General features: G+C 43.1%; 2 protein-coding genes across 3 annotated transcripts; both read right to left on the bottom strand.

Moving 5' to 3' along the window:
• On the bottom strand, window positions 1–11,499 carry LOC143112319 (uncharacterized). 2 transcript variants are annotated; one of them, XM_076274592.1, is made up of 5 exons: window positions 11,343–11,499; window positions 10,232–10,530; window positions 1,821–1,920; window positions 1,122–1,210; window positions 1–735 (listed from the first exon to the last, which is right to left on the bottom strand). In XM_076274592.1, the coding sequence occupies exons 1-5, from the start codon at window positions 11,425–11,427 to the stop codon at window positions 559–561; spliced, it is 750 nt and encodes a 249-aa protein (XP_076130707.1). In that variant the 5' UTR covers window positions 11,428–11,499; the 3' UTR covers window positions 1–558. The 2 variants fall into 2 exon arrangements, with proteins under 2 accessions (XP_076130707.1, XP_076130708.1); XM_076274593.1 differs by lacking the exons at window positions 10,232–10,530; window positions 11,343–11,499 and adding exons at window positions 2,348–2,646; window positions 5,569–7,484.
• Window positions 11,500–13,678: 2,179 nt separating this feature from the next.
• LOC143111898 (uncharacterized) lies at window positions 13,679–18,419 on the bottom strand. Its single transcript, XM_076274149.1, has 6 exons — window positions 18,271–18,419; window positions 15,667–15,971; window positions 15,135–15,225; window positions 14,684–14,745; window positions 14,281–14,458; window positions 13,679–14,106 (listed from the first exon to the last, which is right to left on the bottom strand). The coding sequence occupies exons 1-6, from the start codon at window positions 18,353–18,355 to the stop codon at window positions 14,048–14,050; spliced, it is 780 nt and encodes a 259-aa protein (XP_076130264.1). The 5' UTR covers window positions 18,356–18,419; the 3' UTR covers window positions 13,679–14,047.
• Between the last annotated feature and the right edge of the window lie 368 nt (window positions 18,420–18,787).

Genomic DNA, 18,787 nt, shown 5'->3' with positions numbered 1-18,787 from the left:
GTGTGTGTGTGTGTGTGTGTGAGGTCAGCCAAGCTTTGAGCACAGTGGTGTGCGTGTGTGGTTAACAAGCTATCTGAACCTCAAGCATAGTGTATGTGTGTGTGTGTGTGTTTGTGTGTGTGCATGTGCGGTTAACGAGCTAGCTGAACCTCAAGCATAGTGTGTGTGTCTCTGTGTGTGTATGTGTGTGGGTGTGTGGTTAACAAGCTAACAGCACATCAAGCATAGTGTGTTTTAAGAGCTGTTGATTGTTTCCATGTCCTACTGAGGACCATCATGTGGTTTGTTAGCATGTGAGTGTATGTATGCATGTGAGTGTGTGTGTGTGTGTGTGTTTCTGCATGTGAGTGTGTGTGTATGCATGTGAGTGTGTGCGTATTTATATGCATGTGAGTGTATGTGTGTGTGTGCCTGAGTGTTAACAGGCTAGCAGGTGAGCACAGCCGTTTGTGTGTCTATATGCAGCTAGCCGTGTACCGATGTTATTACCGGTATGTATGTGCGGGGTGAGCATGTGTGTGTGTGTGTGTGTGTGTGTGTGTCGGACATGTTTAAGGGTCAGGACACAGAGAAGTTTTGGTAATCAATGTCCTCTTCTTCATCATCATCATCATCATCATCATCATTCTCCTCTGCACCCTTGTCATTCTCCTCTCCCGTGTCATCCTGACCTTTTGGGACGCTCCCTTGGTGCACTGATACGTTGACATAGTCCTGGAGCTGGACTCTGCGCTTCTAGGAGAGGAATCAGGACACAGGATTGGATGACTTTTACTGTACTGTATAGACGCCTTGAATCAAAACACAGGATTAGGTGATTGTGTCCTAGTATGTATTGAGTTGGGATATCCCATAACTACAAAGAGAAGGTTCCAGTGTGAACTCAGAGATTGGAGTCAGAAGCTTTATAACAAGGAAACACAGCGCTCAAAGAATCCTCCATAGAAAAAAATGGGGTTAGTTCGTAACGGCAATATGGCAGAAGTCTCTACACATATCCTACCCCTTCCCATTCACTTAAATAGGAAAATAGCTGCCCGATAACTGCCCAAAGTGCATTGCAAGATGGCCTGCGAATGGGGGGGACTTGAGGACTTTGCCGGATAGCAACTCAGACTCACCTTACAAACAATCACAGTCGTCACGACAACCACCAACACTAGAGCACACGCAACGCCTCCCAAGATGTATACGATCTGTAAAGGAAGGCCTGGAAGGCCACACACACACACACAGATTCATATCGGTCATATTCGTTAACTTGTCTAACACTCGTATTACTATGATATAAAACTATATACATCCATAATTGATAAGATAAAAGCATAATATTGCATGCAATATCTGTACACCACGTGACATTTTTAAACTCACAAACTACAAATCACACCTGTACACTTAGGACTGCTAAGATAAAAAAAAAAATCACATGACTTCAACTGACAAATCACAGATCAGACAGGTTCACATTGTTTTACATACAGCCTGAAATACATGTAATAGTGGAGCCTACTGCTGAGTCTTGAGAATGTTTAGCTGTAGATCCTAGAACTAAAATGAGTCAGTGTGTTCAGCATGGGTGTGTGGAAAGACACAAAACACACTTAATACACTCAGCTCTCGGGCCTTTAATACACAGAACAGAAGCTACTGATTTCCACAACAACACACACAGTCACAGTCCAACAGCGTGGGGCAACACACACACATAGTAACACACACTCCTGGCAGACCCCGTCCCTTACCTAACAGCGTAAGGCAACACACACACACACACACACAGAGTAACACACACACTTCTTGCAGACCCAGTCCCTTACCTAACAACGTGGGTCTTTGAGAAGCTTCATGGTCTTCCTCTCCGGTTCCTTCACTCAGATGCACTTCTGCCTGCAGCACTCCATCAGGGAACATGTTCAGCTGTTTGGGATTGAAGTCAGAAAAGCTGAAATGAACCCACTGGCCACCTGCTCACCCCTCCTCCACTCTCTCCATCCCCAAGTACTCCTATCCCTTCTTCCAATGCCCTTCTTCATCCCTCGCTCCCTCCAGTGACTCTATCTATTTCCCTCCCTCCAGTACCCCTATTTCTTCATCCATCCCTCCCTCTCCTCCTCCAATACCCCTCTCTATCCCTCCCTCTCCTCCTCTAATGCCCCTCTCTATCCCTCCCCCTCCTCCTCTAATGCCCCTCTCTATCCCTCCCCCTCCTCCTCTAATGCCCCTCTCTATCCCTCCCCCTCCTCCTCTAATGCCCCTCTCTATCCCTCCCTCTCCTCCTCTAATGCCCCTCTCTATCCCTCGCTCCCTCTGCCCCTTCCTCACCCCTGTTTCTCTCTCTACCCACCTTGCAGCAGTACAACCCAAAGTCCTCCATGTTAACGTTCCTCAGGGTAAAGCTGTTGGCTGTCGTCATGGTGACACGTCCCTGGTGGGTGTCGCTGAGTGACAGATTTGACCCCGAGGTCATGAAGACGAGGACCTTACTGGGCGCCGCCCCTCGGTCACACCGGGTCCACTCCACCATGGTGATATGGGAGCCCTCATGAACCTCACAGCGGAACGTCACACTGTATCCGGCCCTGGCTGTGAGGTTGCCCCCGGTTACTACCCTGGAGGGAGACTGACCACTTCGGACCACTGATCCTGGGACAGACGTGAGTTACGTTACGCAAGTTAATGTCCCGTTGGTGTAATAACAATTAAAAATGAAATATAAAGTAGTATCGTGGTGTAATAATAATTAAAAGTTAGATATAAACCAGTTAGTATGGTGTAAGAAGAATTAAGCCTAAGTTTGTATCGTGGTGTAATTGTTAGAAGGCCGAGGACCTTAGCCCAAAATGGAAACCTTCACACCTGGACACCTGCACCCAAATCTCTGTTTCTCAAGGTCATCGAATACAGTCGGTACGAAGAAAAAGAACAAAGAAACAATCGATGCTACCTATCTTGAGTTGCTGCAACTAACAGCTAGAGCAGCCAGGCAGCTACAGTGCTACACTCTGGGGGCATCTGAGATCCATGTAAGAAATTGCTGGAGTTTTCCTTTGATGTTCCATAGGTGAAGTAATTAAAAGTTAGATATGAAGTCAGTTAGTATCTGATTGGTGTAAGTAGAATTAAAAGTTAGATATGAAGTCAGTTAGTATCTGATTGGTGTAATCATAACTAGATGTACCGCAGAGCGGTACAAAATATGACCGCCGCCCAGTCCAGCACATTTTTTCCACAAAAATAAATCACGCTGAAAGGCCTATATGATTCTAACTGTCTCACTAAATTGCATTATCCACACTCAATTCTCACTGGTATCTGCTAGACCAGTGATTCTTAAACTAGGGGTCGCCAAAAACTTCCGTGGGGTCGCCGATTATTTTCTGTATTCAGTCTGAAATTATTAGGTGAAACAAAGGAAAATAATATTGGCCTTTTCTGCCTTTTTCTTATTTACACGCAGTTAAGAGAAGAGAGAGAAATGTTCTCGTCTTTCAACGAGATCTGGTTCAGCCTATATAACCGCTGATAGAAACAATGTAACTATCTGCTCCACTACGCAATTGTTCCCGCTATTTTAAGTAAAACAAAACAAAAGACATAGCTAGCCTAGCCAAAATGGACAGGTGGCTGCTTAAAAAAATTAACAAAAGCTCGGAAGTGCCATCTACTAGTGCGTCTACTCCTCCGTGACCCTCAGATGGGACAGTCTACAGGCCGGTGAGAATAAAAAAGAACAAACGGCGCGTCGGCTTTATCAGAAAGAATTTCTGAAATATGGATTCACTTGCCAAGATAACCTCGACCACCCACAATGTGTGATTTGCGGCGATGTTCTGGCGTATGAGAGCTTAAAAACCTGTCAAAATGAAACGACATCTCAAAATACAGATGTTGGCTCAGCACCGTGGAGGAAAATATCCGTGTCGCCGTATGCAGTATTCCTCCTAGAATTAACTTGCTATGTTCACGGAAGCATGCCCACCCTTCCCATTGAAATTGTTAAAGATAGTAAACCAGAAAAGGGAAATAAAAAAATATTGTTATTGTTATCGCCATAAATATAATTAATGTAACGCTGTAGGCCTAATGCTGCATGTGTAGGCTATGTGTGTGCGTGCTTGTGTGTGCGCGCGCTACGCACATAGCGCTCTAATCTGATATGGCGGCAGCCTACACTTGTTTAATCGTGATTGTTTGGTTTTCTCGGTTCTTGTTCATATGGAGTAAATAGAAACAAATTACTTTCTAGTTTTTGCTTGATTTAGTTGTTAACGTTTGAGGGGGGTATTTGAGTAAGGACTTAGAATGGGTTTGGGGAAAGTGGGGTCGCCAGACCTAGCCATACTTTTTTGTGGGGTCGCCAGACAAAAAGTTTAAGAACCACTGTGCTAGACAACAAGTACCAAAACATGATTAGTGCATAGATTTCACATGTAAAATTCATTTTATACAACCCCACCTCCATCTTGCCTGTTCATAATTCTGAGAAATTCTTGTGTGCATGTACATGTTTATGTTATGTGTGTGGGTGTGTGTGTATGTGTATGTGTGTGTGTGTGTGTGTGTGTGTGTGTGTGCTTGTGTGTGTGCCTGCGTATGTGCCTGTGCATGCAAGCGTACATATGTCTACTGTGTGAGTATGTGTCATACGTATGATTACTGTGAATGTATGTGTGTGTGTGTGTATCTGTTTGTGCACATGTGTGCACATGAAATGGGTTAACATGCCCCCTTAAGACCAACATACATAAAAAAGGTGGACCTCCTAGGCCCTACGGTTCTCGAGATATTCACAGAAAACTGTGTCTGCCCTACCCTCCTTTCGGGGGATCCAGTCCAGCGGGGGGGCTACAGATCAAAACGAAAAACGATGGTTCCATGCTATCCATGTGGGGTTACATGCCCACCAAGTTTCGTGTACCCCGGTCTGCGCGGCGGTCATAATTAAAAGTTACATGTAAAATAGGCCTACTGTAAGTTAATGTGTTTGGTTGTAATTCTAATTAAAAGTTAATTATAAATTAAGTTAATGTCCGGTTGTAGTTGTCATAATAAGTTCAATATAAAGTAAGTTTGTATCTGGTTGGTGTAATAATAATTAAAAGTAAAAAAAATAAATAATGCAAGTTAGTACCTGATTGCTGTAATAGTAATTAAAAGTTAGATATAAAGTACATTAATGTCTAGTTGGATTAAAGTTATTTTTGAAGTGCATTTCTGCACCTGTCTGCCCAAACAGTTCACAAAACCTTGGTTGTTGGTTTTATATACCTTATAAAATAACTAATGAGAAATCATTTAGTTGTTAGTAGCAGCTAGTCTGTGTGAAAGTTTCCACCATGTTACAGCGAGTGAAGTTTTCAGTTACACACACATAGTCTGAGGTTTTGGGGTCAGAGATCTGAGAAACTTCTGGTCAACAGGCAGCTAACATGCTGTGGATCAGTTTAAATCATTTCCTGGCTTAAGTCATCTCACATACAGTATGTGTCCCTAACAGAGGCCATAGACATGACACAAGTCCTACTGAGTTTGACGGTCTTAACTTGGCCACACACAGTTGCCTACCGTAACAGCAGACCAGTACGATGACTTTCACCCATGTCCACCTCAGACAGACATCATCCTCTGGACCCTCGCCACAGCCAGCCATCCCTCAGCCTGGTCCGACTTCTATGTGTGTGTGTGTGGGCGTGTGTCTATTTATGAGCAAAACCTCTTCCTGAAACTCTTTGAGGTTGTATGTATGCCGAGAGCCACAATGGTGTGTGTTTTATATAGCATCTTCAACCTACAATAGTGAACAAAGAGAAAAGGCTACAGGAATCATTGCATTTCACAAACAGCACATTCAAAATACCACGACTCATACAACGCAGCTCTTGTTGGCAATGTAAACACACATCCAATAGAAGGGAGAACAGAGAAAGAAAGGAAGAGAAAATTTGAAGAGCAATTGGTCACTTTTTCTTCCTAGAGTCTGTCTCAGTTCATCCTGTCTCATTTTTTAGACACACTTTACAAACTGGTGGTGTGGGATTTTATTGTTTGAGTGACAGGTTTCAGAAATTATATGGCATGATTTTGTGTCTAAGCAGTTTAAAAAGAACGTTTTCAATCTACAGTGCAAACCTGTATTGGCACCCCTGGTAAAGATTAGTAAAAAGGGATGTAAAAGATAATATTTTGCTATGTTCCACAATGAAGACAATGAGGGGGAAATCCTCATAAACAAATACATTTTTTTATATTTATTTTATTTTTTCAAATGAAAACACACATGCTACAAATATTGGCACCCCTGCATATAAGTAAGGGATAATGTATAGAACGCCGGTCATTATTGGGAAAATAAGTCCCGACAGGGCGAACCGGCGTGCAGCGGAGGGGTCTTGTTCCGCCCTGACCGGCGTTCTATACATTATCCCGCTTATTACACGGCTACTTGCCAAATGAAACAATAAACTCCCCACGATGTGACTCTTTAGCCTACATAGCCTAGGCTTTAGCCTATTTGTTACCGTTTCATCGTGGCTTTGTGTAGAACACAGCTGATCAACCGTCTACTTTCACTTTTGAATGAAGTTCCAGTCCTTGCGCAGTAATATGAAAGATGTAAATTAATGGTCTGTTATTGAGAATTAGCAGATCACCGAACGTTGGGAAGGCCCATTCAAGTGAATGGAGCATTCTGCAGCACTCTGAAGAGCCGTGTAATAATTCGTAGTATAGCGCCTACTATATTTTTGAGTCTTCTCTTATAACATCTTGTAAAGTTGGAGAATACAAAGCAGGAGACTTGAGAGCATTCATCTTCACAGAATATGTCCAAATCATCTAGATTCTTAGGGCCTCTCTTGTGCATTCTCCTAGAGACCACTTTAAGTGGTTTTACGGTTTCAGAATTGAAATAACCATGGCAGAAACTTGATTTTGGGTTCTTAAACGATTTTTGTGCTGACTTGGACGTGCGCTTTGGATCATTGACCTGCGGGATGATCCAATCATGATCCACCTTTAGTGCTGTCTTGGCAGGGGCTTCCAGATTTTGATTTCAAATGTCAAGGTATTTTTATAGCATTCCAGATACCATGAAAACAGCCCCAGCACACCACAGACCCTCTACTGTCCTTATACTTATGTATGCCAAATCCACCATGAATGTTTGTTGGCAAAAACACAATTTTATTTTTACAAACACATTATATTTGACTTGTACAGTGTGTGTGTGTGTGTGTGTGTGTGTGTGTGTGTACGTGCATGTGTGTTAATTGGAAAAAGAAGTGCAAAAATAAAAATCTAGCTCCCCTCAACACAAGAAGTGAATTACCCCCCTAGGATAACTGTCTTCGTCGGCAATCCTAAATAACTGCAAGCGACACCCTGCCGCACAAAGAGTGTTGAGCAGAACCGTGAAGTGATTTTCTCCGTCTCGTCTCGTCCGATTCCCTTTTGTCGGTTCCATTTCAGGTACTCCAATCATCTACACCTGTCGCAGAAAATTCCGTCCAATCAGTCCAATAGAGCTATGAAGTTCGCCTACAAAAAAGCTGCCATCTTTGAGATCCGGTTTTCGGTATTTTTCCGATGGGGACACACTTTTGTCCTCTGCCTTCGAGTGGACACTGTGATCTCCTGATCTCTTGATTTTTGCTACCCCAGAGCTAACTTGTTAACTAACTTAATGGCAATTTAGCATCACAAGTTAGCTCTGGGGTAGCAAAAATCAAAGTGTGCCGCCTTCACGTACCGGAGATCACAGTATCCACTCGAAGGCAGTGTGTTCAGGAAAACGTCTACATTTCCGATTTTGTCGTCCCCGCGAGAGTTTAACAGGTGTGACAATTCCAAATACCCATGTTAGTCAAGGACACTATGTTCAAACCAATTAGTTCATTAAATATTTGGGGGGATCTGTAAAACTATATATTTTTGGAATCCTTACAGACTGAAGAATCAGGAAATCTTTGGTTGACAATTTTTAGAAGTCATTACTGGAGTAATTTTGGGACCTGAAAATGGTGTACTATTACACTAAAAACGCCATAGGCCAATTTGCTGGTATCCTGCAGAGTTGAAATGAAAGTAAATCTATCTGAGGTTAAAAAAATTGAGGAAAAGTTGTCATACATCATTTTTAGATAGTTCAAAGGGTCCTTAATACAGTTTCTCTGAATTTTCATTCAAAAATGGACTCCTTGCTCTCAGGAGAGAAAATACTGGTAGATAGGGTAAAATTTTTAAACTTTTATGTATCACCACATAACTTTCCCAGTTTTTCACTTACATTAAGACAGGTATTTTTTGCATTACAAGTTTTCTGAAATGTAATGTTTAAATATGCAAATAAGGCTTAATCTATTGAAATATGCGCTAATGTGCACAAATTTCCAAACTTGACACGTACATATTGGATGAAGCCACTTTAAAAATTACCATTGCTGTTTAATGATATAATAGTAGCCAGCAAGTAAAGAAGGTCCCTCTAATCACCATGTAGGTGTTAGCCAGCATGTTAGCATGTATGTTGGCAGCCGTGGCCTACTGGCAGCCGTGGCCTACTGGTTAGCACTTCGGACCTGTAACCGTGGGTTGCCGGTTCGAACCCCGACCAGTAGGCACGGCTGAAGTGCCCTTGAGCAAGGCACTTAACCCCTCACTGCTCCCCGAGCGCCGCTGTTGATGCAGGCAGCTCACTGCGCCGGGATTAGTGTGTGCTTCACCTCACTGTGTGTACACTGTGTGCTGTGTGTGTTTCACTAATTCACGGATTGGGATAAAAGCAGAGACCAAATTTTCCTCACGGGATCAAAAGAGTATATATACTTATATATACTTAGAATGTTAGCAATCCTGAGTTTTGTAAAGATTGTAAAGCAATCATGAGTTTCATGAGTTTTATCCGGACCATCCGGTTTGACCATCCAAATCTATTTGACATGATTTCTTGCCATCCAACATCACATTTTGACTGAAAATTGTGTACTTTATTCAGAAAGCATGAAGACAAAATGTCATGTTGGATATGTCAAATAGATTTGGATGATCACTGACCATCCAAATCTATTTGACATGATTTCTTGCCATCCAACATCACATTTTGACTGCTAGAAATTAAATTCTACTGTAGGTAAATCCTGGAGATGTGAGATTGAGAAATTAGTATTTGAAGGCGGCCATTTCGAAAATCCAACATGGCTGCCATATTGACCTTGGAAAATTGTCAACCAAGATGTTCTGATTATTCATACTCTAAGGTTTCCAAAAAATATTGTTTTCCTAATCCCCCCAAAAATTGAATGAAATTACACAAGGAAACGGACTATGTTATTTTCCCATAGGAAAAATCTCAAGATACCGGATCTCTCATATGGGCAAAGATGGTAGCTGTTTTGTAGGCAAACTTCAGAGGTCTATTCAGTCCCAGCTGATTAACATTCAAATCAGTCCCACAGTTCTCTTGTTCATAATACCATTTGTTGGCACAAAATACATCTTCACTGTCAAATTCACATACTAGAACCACTGTGACTATTACAAAATACAATACAGGCTCCATTGGTGTATGTGTTTGTGTGTACAGTATATGTGTGTTTGTGTTTGTATGTGTATGTGTGTGCATGTGGTGTGTGTGTGTGTGTGTGTGTGTGTGTGTGTGTGAATGAGTGTGTGTGTGTGTAGGCCTGGGAGTAAACACACAAACACACACCTTTATATTTGTCATTTACATTAACTGGTCTGTAACACACACACACACACACACACACACACACACACACAGTAAGACACACTCCTGGCAGAACCCGTCCCTTACCAAACAGAGTGGGTCTTTGAGAAGCTTCATGGTCTTCCTCTCCGGTTCCTTAACTCAGATGCACTTCTGCCTGCAGCACTCCATCAGGGAACACGTTCAGCTGTTTAGGATTGAAGTCAGAAAAGCTGAAATAAACCCACTGGCCACCTGCTCACACCTCCACCACTCCCTACAGTACCCCAGTGCTCCTATCCCTCCAATGCCCCTCTATCCCTCCCTCTCCTTCTCAATGCCCCTCTCTATCCCTTCTTCTCCTTCTCTAATGCCCCTCCATCCCTCTCCTCCAATGGCCTTCTCTATCCCTCGCTCTCCTCCTCTAATACCCCTCTCTATCCCTCCCTCTCCTCCTCTAATACCCCTCTCTATCCCTCTCTCCCTCTCTGCCCCTTCCTCACCCCTGGTTCTCTCTCTACCCACCTTGCAGCAGTACAACCCAAAGTCCTCCATGCTCACGTTCCTCAGGGTGAAGCTGCTGGCTGTCGTTATGGTGACACGTCCCTGGTGGGTGTCGCTAAGTGACAGCTGTGACCCCGAGGTCATGAAGGTGAGGACCTTACTGGGCGCCGCCCCTCGGTCACACCGGGTCCACTCCACCATGGTGATGTGGAAGCCATTACGAACCTCACAGCGGAACGTCACGCTGTCTCCGGCCCTGGCTGTCAGGTTGCCTGCGGTTACCACCATAGTGGGAGACTGACTGCCTCGGACCACTGAGCCTGGGACGCGAATTACGCATTACACAAGTTAATTTCCTGTTGGTGTAATAATAATTAAAACTGAAATATAAAGTAAGCTAGTGGTGTAATAATAATTACAAGTTAGACATAAATCAGTTAGTATATGATTGGTGTAAAAAGAATTAAGCATATTAAAAATAAATACAAATTAATTAGCTGGTATTGTGGTGTAATTGTTAAAAGGCCGAGTTCTCTAGGCCCAAAATTGGAAACCCTTGCCCCGGACACCTGCCCACCACCACCCAAGGGAAGGGGAGGTGGAGGGGGACCCATGCAAACTTTGCCAATGCAGTAAAACAGCAGTTTCACTTCCCAGTTCAAGACAAGTTCTGGTTTTAATGCAATGCAACAGTTTCCTGTCATTCAACCCTACCATGAGCACGGGGCCTGAATTAAACATGATAAGTGTTATCAACTTAAGGTTGCGCTGCAGTCATTTCACAAGTTGCATGTCCAATAAGAAAGGGATATAGTCCTGTTGATTTAAATGTTTTTTATGACTGCTTACACGCTATATGTACAATAACTTGCAAAAAAGAAAGGGATATAGTGCTGTTGATGTCTGACTTTTTTATGACTTCTTAAATGTTTACATACATTTTACTCATTTAGCAGATGCTTATCTACCCATTACATGTCAAATATATTGCAAGGGCTGATGTCCCCAGAGCAGCATGGGGTTAAGACGGTGGAAGCCGGGGAATTGAACACACAACTTCTCAGGCTAATGCAAGCTAGCCCTGCTCCTTAACCACTACTCTACCACCACCCAGATGTTGACAGTAACCTACCGTAATAACAGACCAGTACGATGACCTTCACCCATGTCCACCTCAGACAGACATCGTCCTCTGGACCCTCGCAACAGCCAGCCATCACTCCGCCTGGTCCGAGACTTCTGTGTGTGTGTGTGTGTGTGTGTGTGTCTGTGTCTATTTATGAGCAAAACCTCTTCCTTCAACTCTTGAGGTTGCATGTATGATGAGAACCACAAAACATGGTGTTGAGCAACAAGAGTGTTGAGAAAAGGCTACAGACACGTAACTATTTAGCAGGGAGAGAAGCTTCTCCTGTCTGTACATATTTACTTGTTTACATTCTGTACACTCATCCAATGGGTGGGAGAACAGCAAAGAAAGAAAGGAAAAGAGAAAGAGAGAAAATCTAAAGAGCAATTATTCACTTTTTCTTCTTAAAGGAACACGCCACCCAATGTCAGTAGTAATAAATGTTCTTACCTTAACTTTCACGAGTTGAGTCATACTTCTCCCGTGTCAGTACGTGCACTCAAACACTCTGGTGCGCGGCGCGAATGTGTTAGCATGTTGCTATGCTAGCGGGCTCAGACGTAGCCATAGAGGGAGGAGTAATCAAAAACATCCACGTTTTCCCTACTTAAATACAGTTGCACGAGTAGTTGATAAAATTTGTAAGGTCACATTTTGTGCCGATTTTCCAAGCGAAAAAAACTGGAGAACTACAATGTGTGGTGCAATAGCACTTGGGAGTACTTTGACCTAGCGTGGTAATATTAATTAACACCTAATTGTAGATCCCAGCCATGCTTTCCGCCGTTTGCAGCGAAGCGGAATTCTATGAAACATGAAATCACTATAATACTTCTGCTTGTTATCACAACCCTTCACAATGCATGTTATAACCATGATTGTTCACAATCTACTTTACCACTACCTGCTACTTTGCTAAGCTCAAACTAAAGCCAGCAGGGCAGGTTGTCTCTATTTACGGAAATGACTGTGTGTGTGCCACGGAGGAGGAGGGGAGCCTGAGGGTTCGGCTGGATCTACAATTAGGTGTTAATTAATATTACTACGCTAGGTCGAAGTACTCCCAAGTGCTATTGCACCACACATTGTAGTTCTCCTGTTTATTCGCTTGGAAAATCGCCACGTTTCATGTTTTTTTATTACTGCTATCTTCCTCCCTCTATGGCCCGCTAGCATAGCAACATGCTAACACATTTGAATGCACGTACCGACACGGGAGAGGTATAACTCAACTCGTGAAAGTTAAGGTAAGAACATACTGTATATTACTACTGACATTGGGTGGCGTGTTCCTTTAAGAGTTGTTTTTACAAATCTGTCTCATTTTTTCAAATCTCTACAAACAATTTACAAACATGCACTCAGAAAATGAAACTATACATTCCAAACTCAATCATTCCTTTTCAAAAGCTTCCTTTTCAAAAAGCTTTCATGTCCAGTGGCTGTTCATATTGTCAGACTTTTCCTTGTATTTTCAAGGTCTATTACTTGACTTGGAATGTGCAACATGTATAGCCTGGAAAATCCAGACCCTGGTAATCTAGAAAGATTAAGGGTCTGGCCACGAACAATGTAATGGCCCAACTCGAGAGCCGGCAACAAGCATGCATTTAAAAATCTCACGAGGAGTAGGCTTTCTCTCAACTGTTGGAACTTAACGTTTCGTCAGCAAACGGAATCAAGTACCCCTGGCTCCAGCTTGCAGATCGGGGCTGGGCTCAATGTGGGGCGGAGCGCAACGTTGAGCTCAGCCCAAAACCAGCTTGTCATTACCCGTTGACCTCTCTGTGCCCGTCTATTTACCCGGACTCGGGAGTTCAATTTTTCTCAAGGAAGAATGCTTAACTCTATAAGATTTAAGCATTCTTCCTAGATTATGTTGAGAAATAAAACTTGGACAGTAGGAAACAAGGTAGGCCCTACGGACATTGTCAGCGTGAGAAGATGTGCTGAAGGTGGGCTGAGCTCAACGTTGCGCTCCGCAAGCTGCAGCCAGGGGCTTCTCAACGGAATGGCCAGACCCCGAACGCATTCAAACTTCTGTAGACTGCTCCAACCCGATGGAAATGTATGACTGGCAGGCGACCAAAGGAACCATTGCTTCATAATATCTAGTTCAGACCCTTTAGGTAGCCTACTGTCCAAACAACGCTGCTACAGGGGGGCTACACTGGCCACATAACTGAAGCGTTCCATTTGAGACGCGTAAAACAGACTGCACTGGTCTATTTTTTTCGAATATACGCGCATAGCATAGGCTATGTGCTGTAAACGGAAAACTCGGATGACATTTGTTTTTCTTTATTGCATTTTGCATTTCACATTATCCATTAAGTCAGCATTGTCTTTTCCATTTTTCATTTCACTTACAAAATAGAATAATGAATGAACGCAAATGTACACGGACCAAGTGACATCATCAGTAACCTTTATGTGTGACATCAATCCATAAATATATACTTCCTGATTTAAATACTTTCTGAATAGTCTCACTTAATCTATCCAAACAAAACAAAAACATATGCTGCTATTATAACTATGTCAGAATACAGTACATGTGCAAATACAAAAATGTTTGCATAACATTAAAATAAGCTTTGAAATATAAATCAATAGTCATCAAAATAAAAGTCTAAATATAGCTAATAATTCCCAAAATAAAAAGTGAGACGGAATGCAACTACTCGTGCAGCACAGGTGTTTGTCCACTAGGTGGCGTGTTGTTGTGTCATCATCTCTGCTTCCTCAGGTCCAAGTGAGACAGACCCTGCAGGAGAAAACAGTAACAGCTTCAAATTGAGGAATACTGTCAGGCAGGTCTCAAACACACACACACACATACACACACACACACACAGAGAGGGAGAGAAAGAAAGAGAGATCCTCTATATGGCCTGGTGTGGGACACCGCAGCTGATCATGCACACACACCCATACACACCTCTACACCGCTCCTCTGCACCCTTGATGTTCTGCTCTGCACCCTTGATGTTCTCCTCTGCACCTTTGATGTTCTCAGCACTCTTGATGTTCTCCTGTCCCGTGTCATCAGGACTTTTTGGGACGCTCCCTTGGTGCACTGATACGTTGACGTAGTCCCGGAGCTGGACTCTGCGCTTCTAGGAGAGGAATCAGGACAAAGGATTGGATAATTTTTACTGTACTGTATAGATGGCTTGAATAAAAACACAGGATTAGGTGATTGTGACTTATGTGATGTATGTGTTGAGTTGGGATATCCCATAACTACAAAGAGAAGATTCCAACACGCCCCCTGGTGGTCTTGTGGAGGTTTGCGCTGAGACATTGTGTAAATCAGAAGACGGAGTGCAACTTGGACTCACCTTACAAACAATCACAGTCGTCACAACAATCACCAACACTACAGCACACACAACACCTGTGACTAAACAGACACACACACACACACACACACACATATTTACATTTACTGGTCTGTAACACTGGTATTATGATATAAACTATATACATCTATAATTGACAAGATAAAGGCATATTATTAGATATGTGTTATTAGACATGTGTTACATGACATTTTTAAACTCAACTAACAAACTACAAATCAGACAGTTCTGGACTGTAGAGATAAACTGCTGAGATAAAGATCACATGATATAAAATGAGTGTGTGATGCATTCATCATGGCTCTGTGTAAAGACAGAGAAGCTCTCAGGCCTCATACACACAGAACAGAAGGTATTGATATCCACCACAATACACACACACAAACGCAAACACACAAACGCAAACACACACACACACACAGTCCCTTACCTAACAGCATGTTTCTTTGAGAAGCTGCATGGTCTGCCTCTCCACTCAGATGCACTTCTGCCTGCAGCACTCCATCAGGGAACACGTTCAGCTGTTTGGGATTGAAGTCAGAAAAGCTGAAATAAACCCACTGGCCACCTGCTCACACCTCCACCACTCCCTTAATCCCCAAGTGCTCCTATCCCTCCTTCCAATGCCCCTTCTTCATCCCTCCATCCCTCCAGTGTCTCTATTCCTCCGATCATCTCTCCCAGTATTCATCCCTCCCTCCTCCCATCCCTCCCTCTAATGCCCCTGTCGATCCCTCCCTCTTTTCCTCCAATGCCCCTCACTATCCTTCGCTCTCTCTCTATCCCTCCTCTCCCCCCTAAGCCCTCCCTATCCCTCCCTCTCCTTCTCTAATGCCCCTCTCTACCCCTCCCTCTCCTCCTCTAATACCCCTCTCTATCCCTCCCTCTCCTCCTCTAATACCCCTCTCTATCCCTCGCTCCCTCTCTGCCCCTTCCTCACCCCTGGTTCTCTCTCTACCCACCTTGCAGCAGTACAACCCAAAGTCCTCCATGCTCACGTTCCTCAGGGTGAAGCTGTTGGCTGTCGTCATGGTGACACGTCCCTGGTGAGTGTCGCTGAGTGACAGATTTGACCCCGAGGTCATGAAGACAAGGACCTTGCTGGGCGCCACCCCTCGGTCACACCGGGTCCACTCCACCATGGTGATGTGGGAGCTGTTACGATCATGAACCTCACAGCGGAACGTCACGCTGTCTCCGGCCCTGGCTGTCAGGTTGCCCCCGGTTACCACCTTGGCGGGAGACTGACCGCCTCGGACCACCTCGCCTGGGACAGACGTGAGATGTTACGAAAGTTAAAGGAGAACTCCGGATATTTTTCACATACAGTAGACCTCTGTTTCTCAAGGTCATCAAATACTGTTACCCTTCTCTTTTTTTCGTATCGACAGCACTCGGTTTTCCTTTAATCTCCCATTGGTGTAATAATAATTAAAAGTTAGATATACAGTCAGTTAGTATCTGATTGGTGTAATCATAATTAAAAGTTGCATGTAAAATAGGCGACCCATCAGGCCAGCACTATAACTCCGAGCGTGGTAAACAAAATCGGATATTTCAGGCAGTAAATTCTCCTGTTAAAGGACAATTCCGGCGCAAAATGAACCTAGGGGTTAATAACACATTTGTACGAGTTCGACCGTTCGCTGGGATTTATTTTCATGCTAGTCGAATGTGACCAGTTTTATTGCAAACCGCTAATTAACGTTTAACGCTAGCCTTCGGGGCACACGTACAGTAGAAAGAAATCGCTATTTCTATACCACTAACAAGGCTCAAAATAACACCACACTTACACAGTAGCATAATGAGGGTCTCTACATGTAAACCGAAGCATTGAGAACTTTGTAAGTGTACAGGCAGTTTATTAAAAAGAAACACATTACCATTCACGTCTGGTTCACATACAGGCAGGCGCCTTGGGAAAACGAAACTCTGGGATGTGAAGTGAATCTCATGTGAAACGTTGTTGCTGAAAGAAAGGACTGTGCAAAAGAGAAGCACTGAACGCAACAGGAGACATAAGAGATGGCAGGCTATTTGAACGAATTTGAAGACATCGAGGATGAACCCTTATTGGACGTCTGAATATAGCCTACCAACGAAGAGCTGCGGAGCTCCGTGAAAGGGCTATGAGAGAGAGAGAGCTACCTGTAGTCAATGCTGCACACAGCCTCGCACTTCTAGAAACTGTAGGCTACCTGCGGACATTGTGAAGCTATAGCCACCGAAGAGGAGTGCCTGTGTTGCATGGAGTGGGACCTGTTGCGTCGCGACCCCCAAGAGACGCAGTGTTTTGTAGAGTCTGAAGATTTCCCCTCATTGATAAACAGGGCTGTAGTTGAAACTTTTTTCCATGTCCCGAAAAGAAATTGGAGGCGGCGATCCATAACAGAGAGACCAGATGGACATCCACTAAGTAAGTACACTATACAAGTTATGTTACATCGGAGCTATTATTTCTGATAGGCCTATATTGAGCAAATTACGTTTGATTTTAGTTTACATCGCCTGCCTGTATGTGAACAACCAGACGTGAACGGTAATGTGTTTCTTTTTAATAAACTGCCTGTACACTTACAAAGTTCTCAATGCTTCGGATTACATGTAGAGACCCTCATTATGCTACTGTGTAAGTGTGGTGCTATTTTGAGCCTTGTTAGTGGTATAGAAATAGCGATTTCTTTCTACTGTACGTGTGCCCCGAAGGCTAGCGTTAAACGTTAATTAGCGGTTTGCAATAAAACTGGTCACATTCGACTAGCATGAAAATAAATCCCAGCGAACGGTCGAACTCGTACAAATGTGTTATTAACCCCTAGGTTCATTTTGCGCCGGAATTGTCCTTTAAGAACCAAACCAGATTTTGTTCAAATCTACACACCTATGGCTACTAATGCTAATATGGCTACTAATGCTAAAAATGTAAGGTACATTTAGCAAATGTTATTTTGAAGTGTTAAAAAACATCATTGTTTTAGAATTTCTGTACAAAAGTGGTGATAATTGGGGGTGTTACGATAATAAGAAATCGAATGTTTTGGCATTTAGTTGTTAGTAGCAGCTTGTCTACTAGCTGATGTGAAAGTGTCCACCATGTTTCAGTGAGAGAAGCTTTCAGTTACACACCTCAGTCCTACTGAGTTTGACGGTCATAACTTGGCCACACACTTTCAGTTGCTATTTACAGGTGCCATTTCTGCTTTCTAAAGTGAAAACCTGATTTATCTGTTCAGATGAAAACACCTCTTTGGCTTTGATAGCTAACTCACAGCAGGCCGAGAGCAAACAGTTCATCGGTAGCGGGCTTGGTAGTTACATGTTCATCATTTCAACATGCCTACAGTGGCTAAGAGTCAGCGCAGCCAGAGGATATATTTCAATGGTATACCATTTACCAACAATTATACCAAATAGAAAAATATAAATTTTACCGACCGAAAATTTGAATTCAATGATGAAAACTACTCGACAACAAATTGATATTTTACAGACCAGTAAAACACTGTATGATAAGTGCCTGAGATGTAGAATGTAACGTTGTGAGAGAGGATTTCAGAGCCTACCGTAACAGCAGACCAGTACGATGACCTTCACCCATGTCCACCTCAGACAGAAATCGTCCTCTGGACCCTCGCCACAGCCAGCCATCACTCAACCCGGTCCGAGACTTCTATGTGTGTGTGTGTGTGTGTGTCTATTTATGAGCAAAACCTCTTCCTGCAACTCTTTGAGGTTGTAGGCCGAGAGCCACAATGCTGTGTGTGTTTGTTGTTTTTTATAGCACCGTCAACCTACAACAGTGAACAAAGAGAAAAGGCTACAGGAAGTGGCATCACTGCACTTCACAAACCACACATTAAAAAGACCACTACTCAAACCTAAACAACGCAGCTCTTTTTACAACTTACAAACCTGCACACAGAAAACACCACAAATGTGCAAAACCTAACTCTACATTCCAAATTCAATCATTCCTTTTTATTTATTATTATTTTTTTACCTTTATTTAACCAGGCAGATCATTAAGAACAAGTTCTTATTTACAGTGATGGCCTGACAAATAGTGTATATATATATGTA

This window comes from Alosa pseudoharengus, unplaced genomic scaffold, assembly GCF_046254945.1.
Source record: "Alosa pseudoharengus isolate Yale_2024_CS ecotype anadromous, Long Island Sound unplaced genomic scaffold, YU_APseudo_1.1 YU_APseudo_1.1_scf_8, whole genome shotgun sequence".
Taxonomy (NCBI): domain Eukaryota; kingdom Metazoa; phylum Chordata; class Actinopteri; order Clupeiformes; family Clupeidae; genus Alosa; species Alosa pseudoharengus.
This window is presented reverse-complemented; position numbering and strand designations above follow the sequence as displayed.

What these genes read in the sequence shown, in the direction of transcription:
- LOC143112319 (XM_076274592.1), bottom strand. Translation starts at nt 11,427, where the DNA reads ATGGCTGGCTGTTGCGAGGGTCCAGAGGACGATGTCTGTCTGAGGTGG. An exon ending in CGTACTGGTCTGTTATTACG is followed by an intron (nt 10,531 to 11,342) that starts GTAGGTTACTGT and finishes TTCGCGTCCCAG; the next exon opens with GCTCAGTGGTCCGAGGCAGT. An exon ending in CGACTGTGATTGTTTGTAAG is followed by an intron (nt 736 to 1,121) that starts GTGAGTCTGAGT and finishes TTCCTCTCCTAG; the next exon opens with AAGCGCAGAGTCCAGCTCCA.
- LOC143111898 (XM_076274149.1), bottom strand. Translation starts at nt 18,355, where the DNA reads ATGGCTGGCTGTGGCGAGGGTCCAGAGGACGATTTCTGTCTGAGGTGG. An exon ending in CGTACTGGTCTGCTGTTACG is followed by an intron (nt 15,972 to 18,270) that starts GTAGGCTCTGAA and finishes CGTCTGTCCCAG; the next exon opens with GCGAGGTGGTCCGAGGCGGT. An exon ending in CGACTGTGATTGTTTGTAAG is followed by an intron (nt 14,459 to 14,683) that starts GTGAGTCCAAGT and finishes TTCCTCTCCTAG; the next exon opens with AAGCGCAGAGTCCAGCTCCG.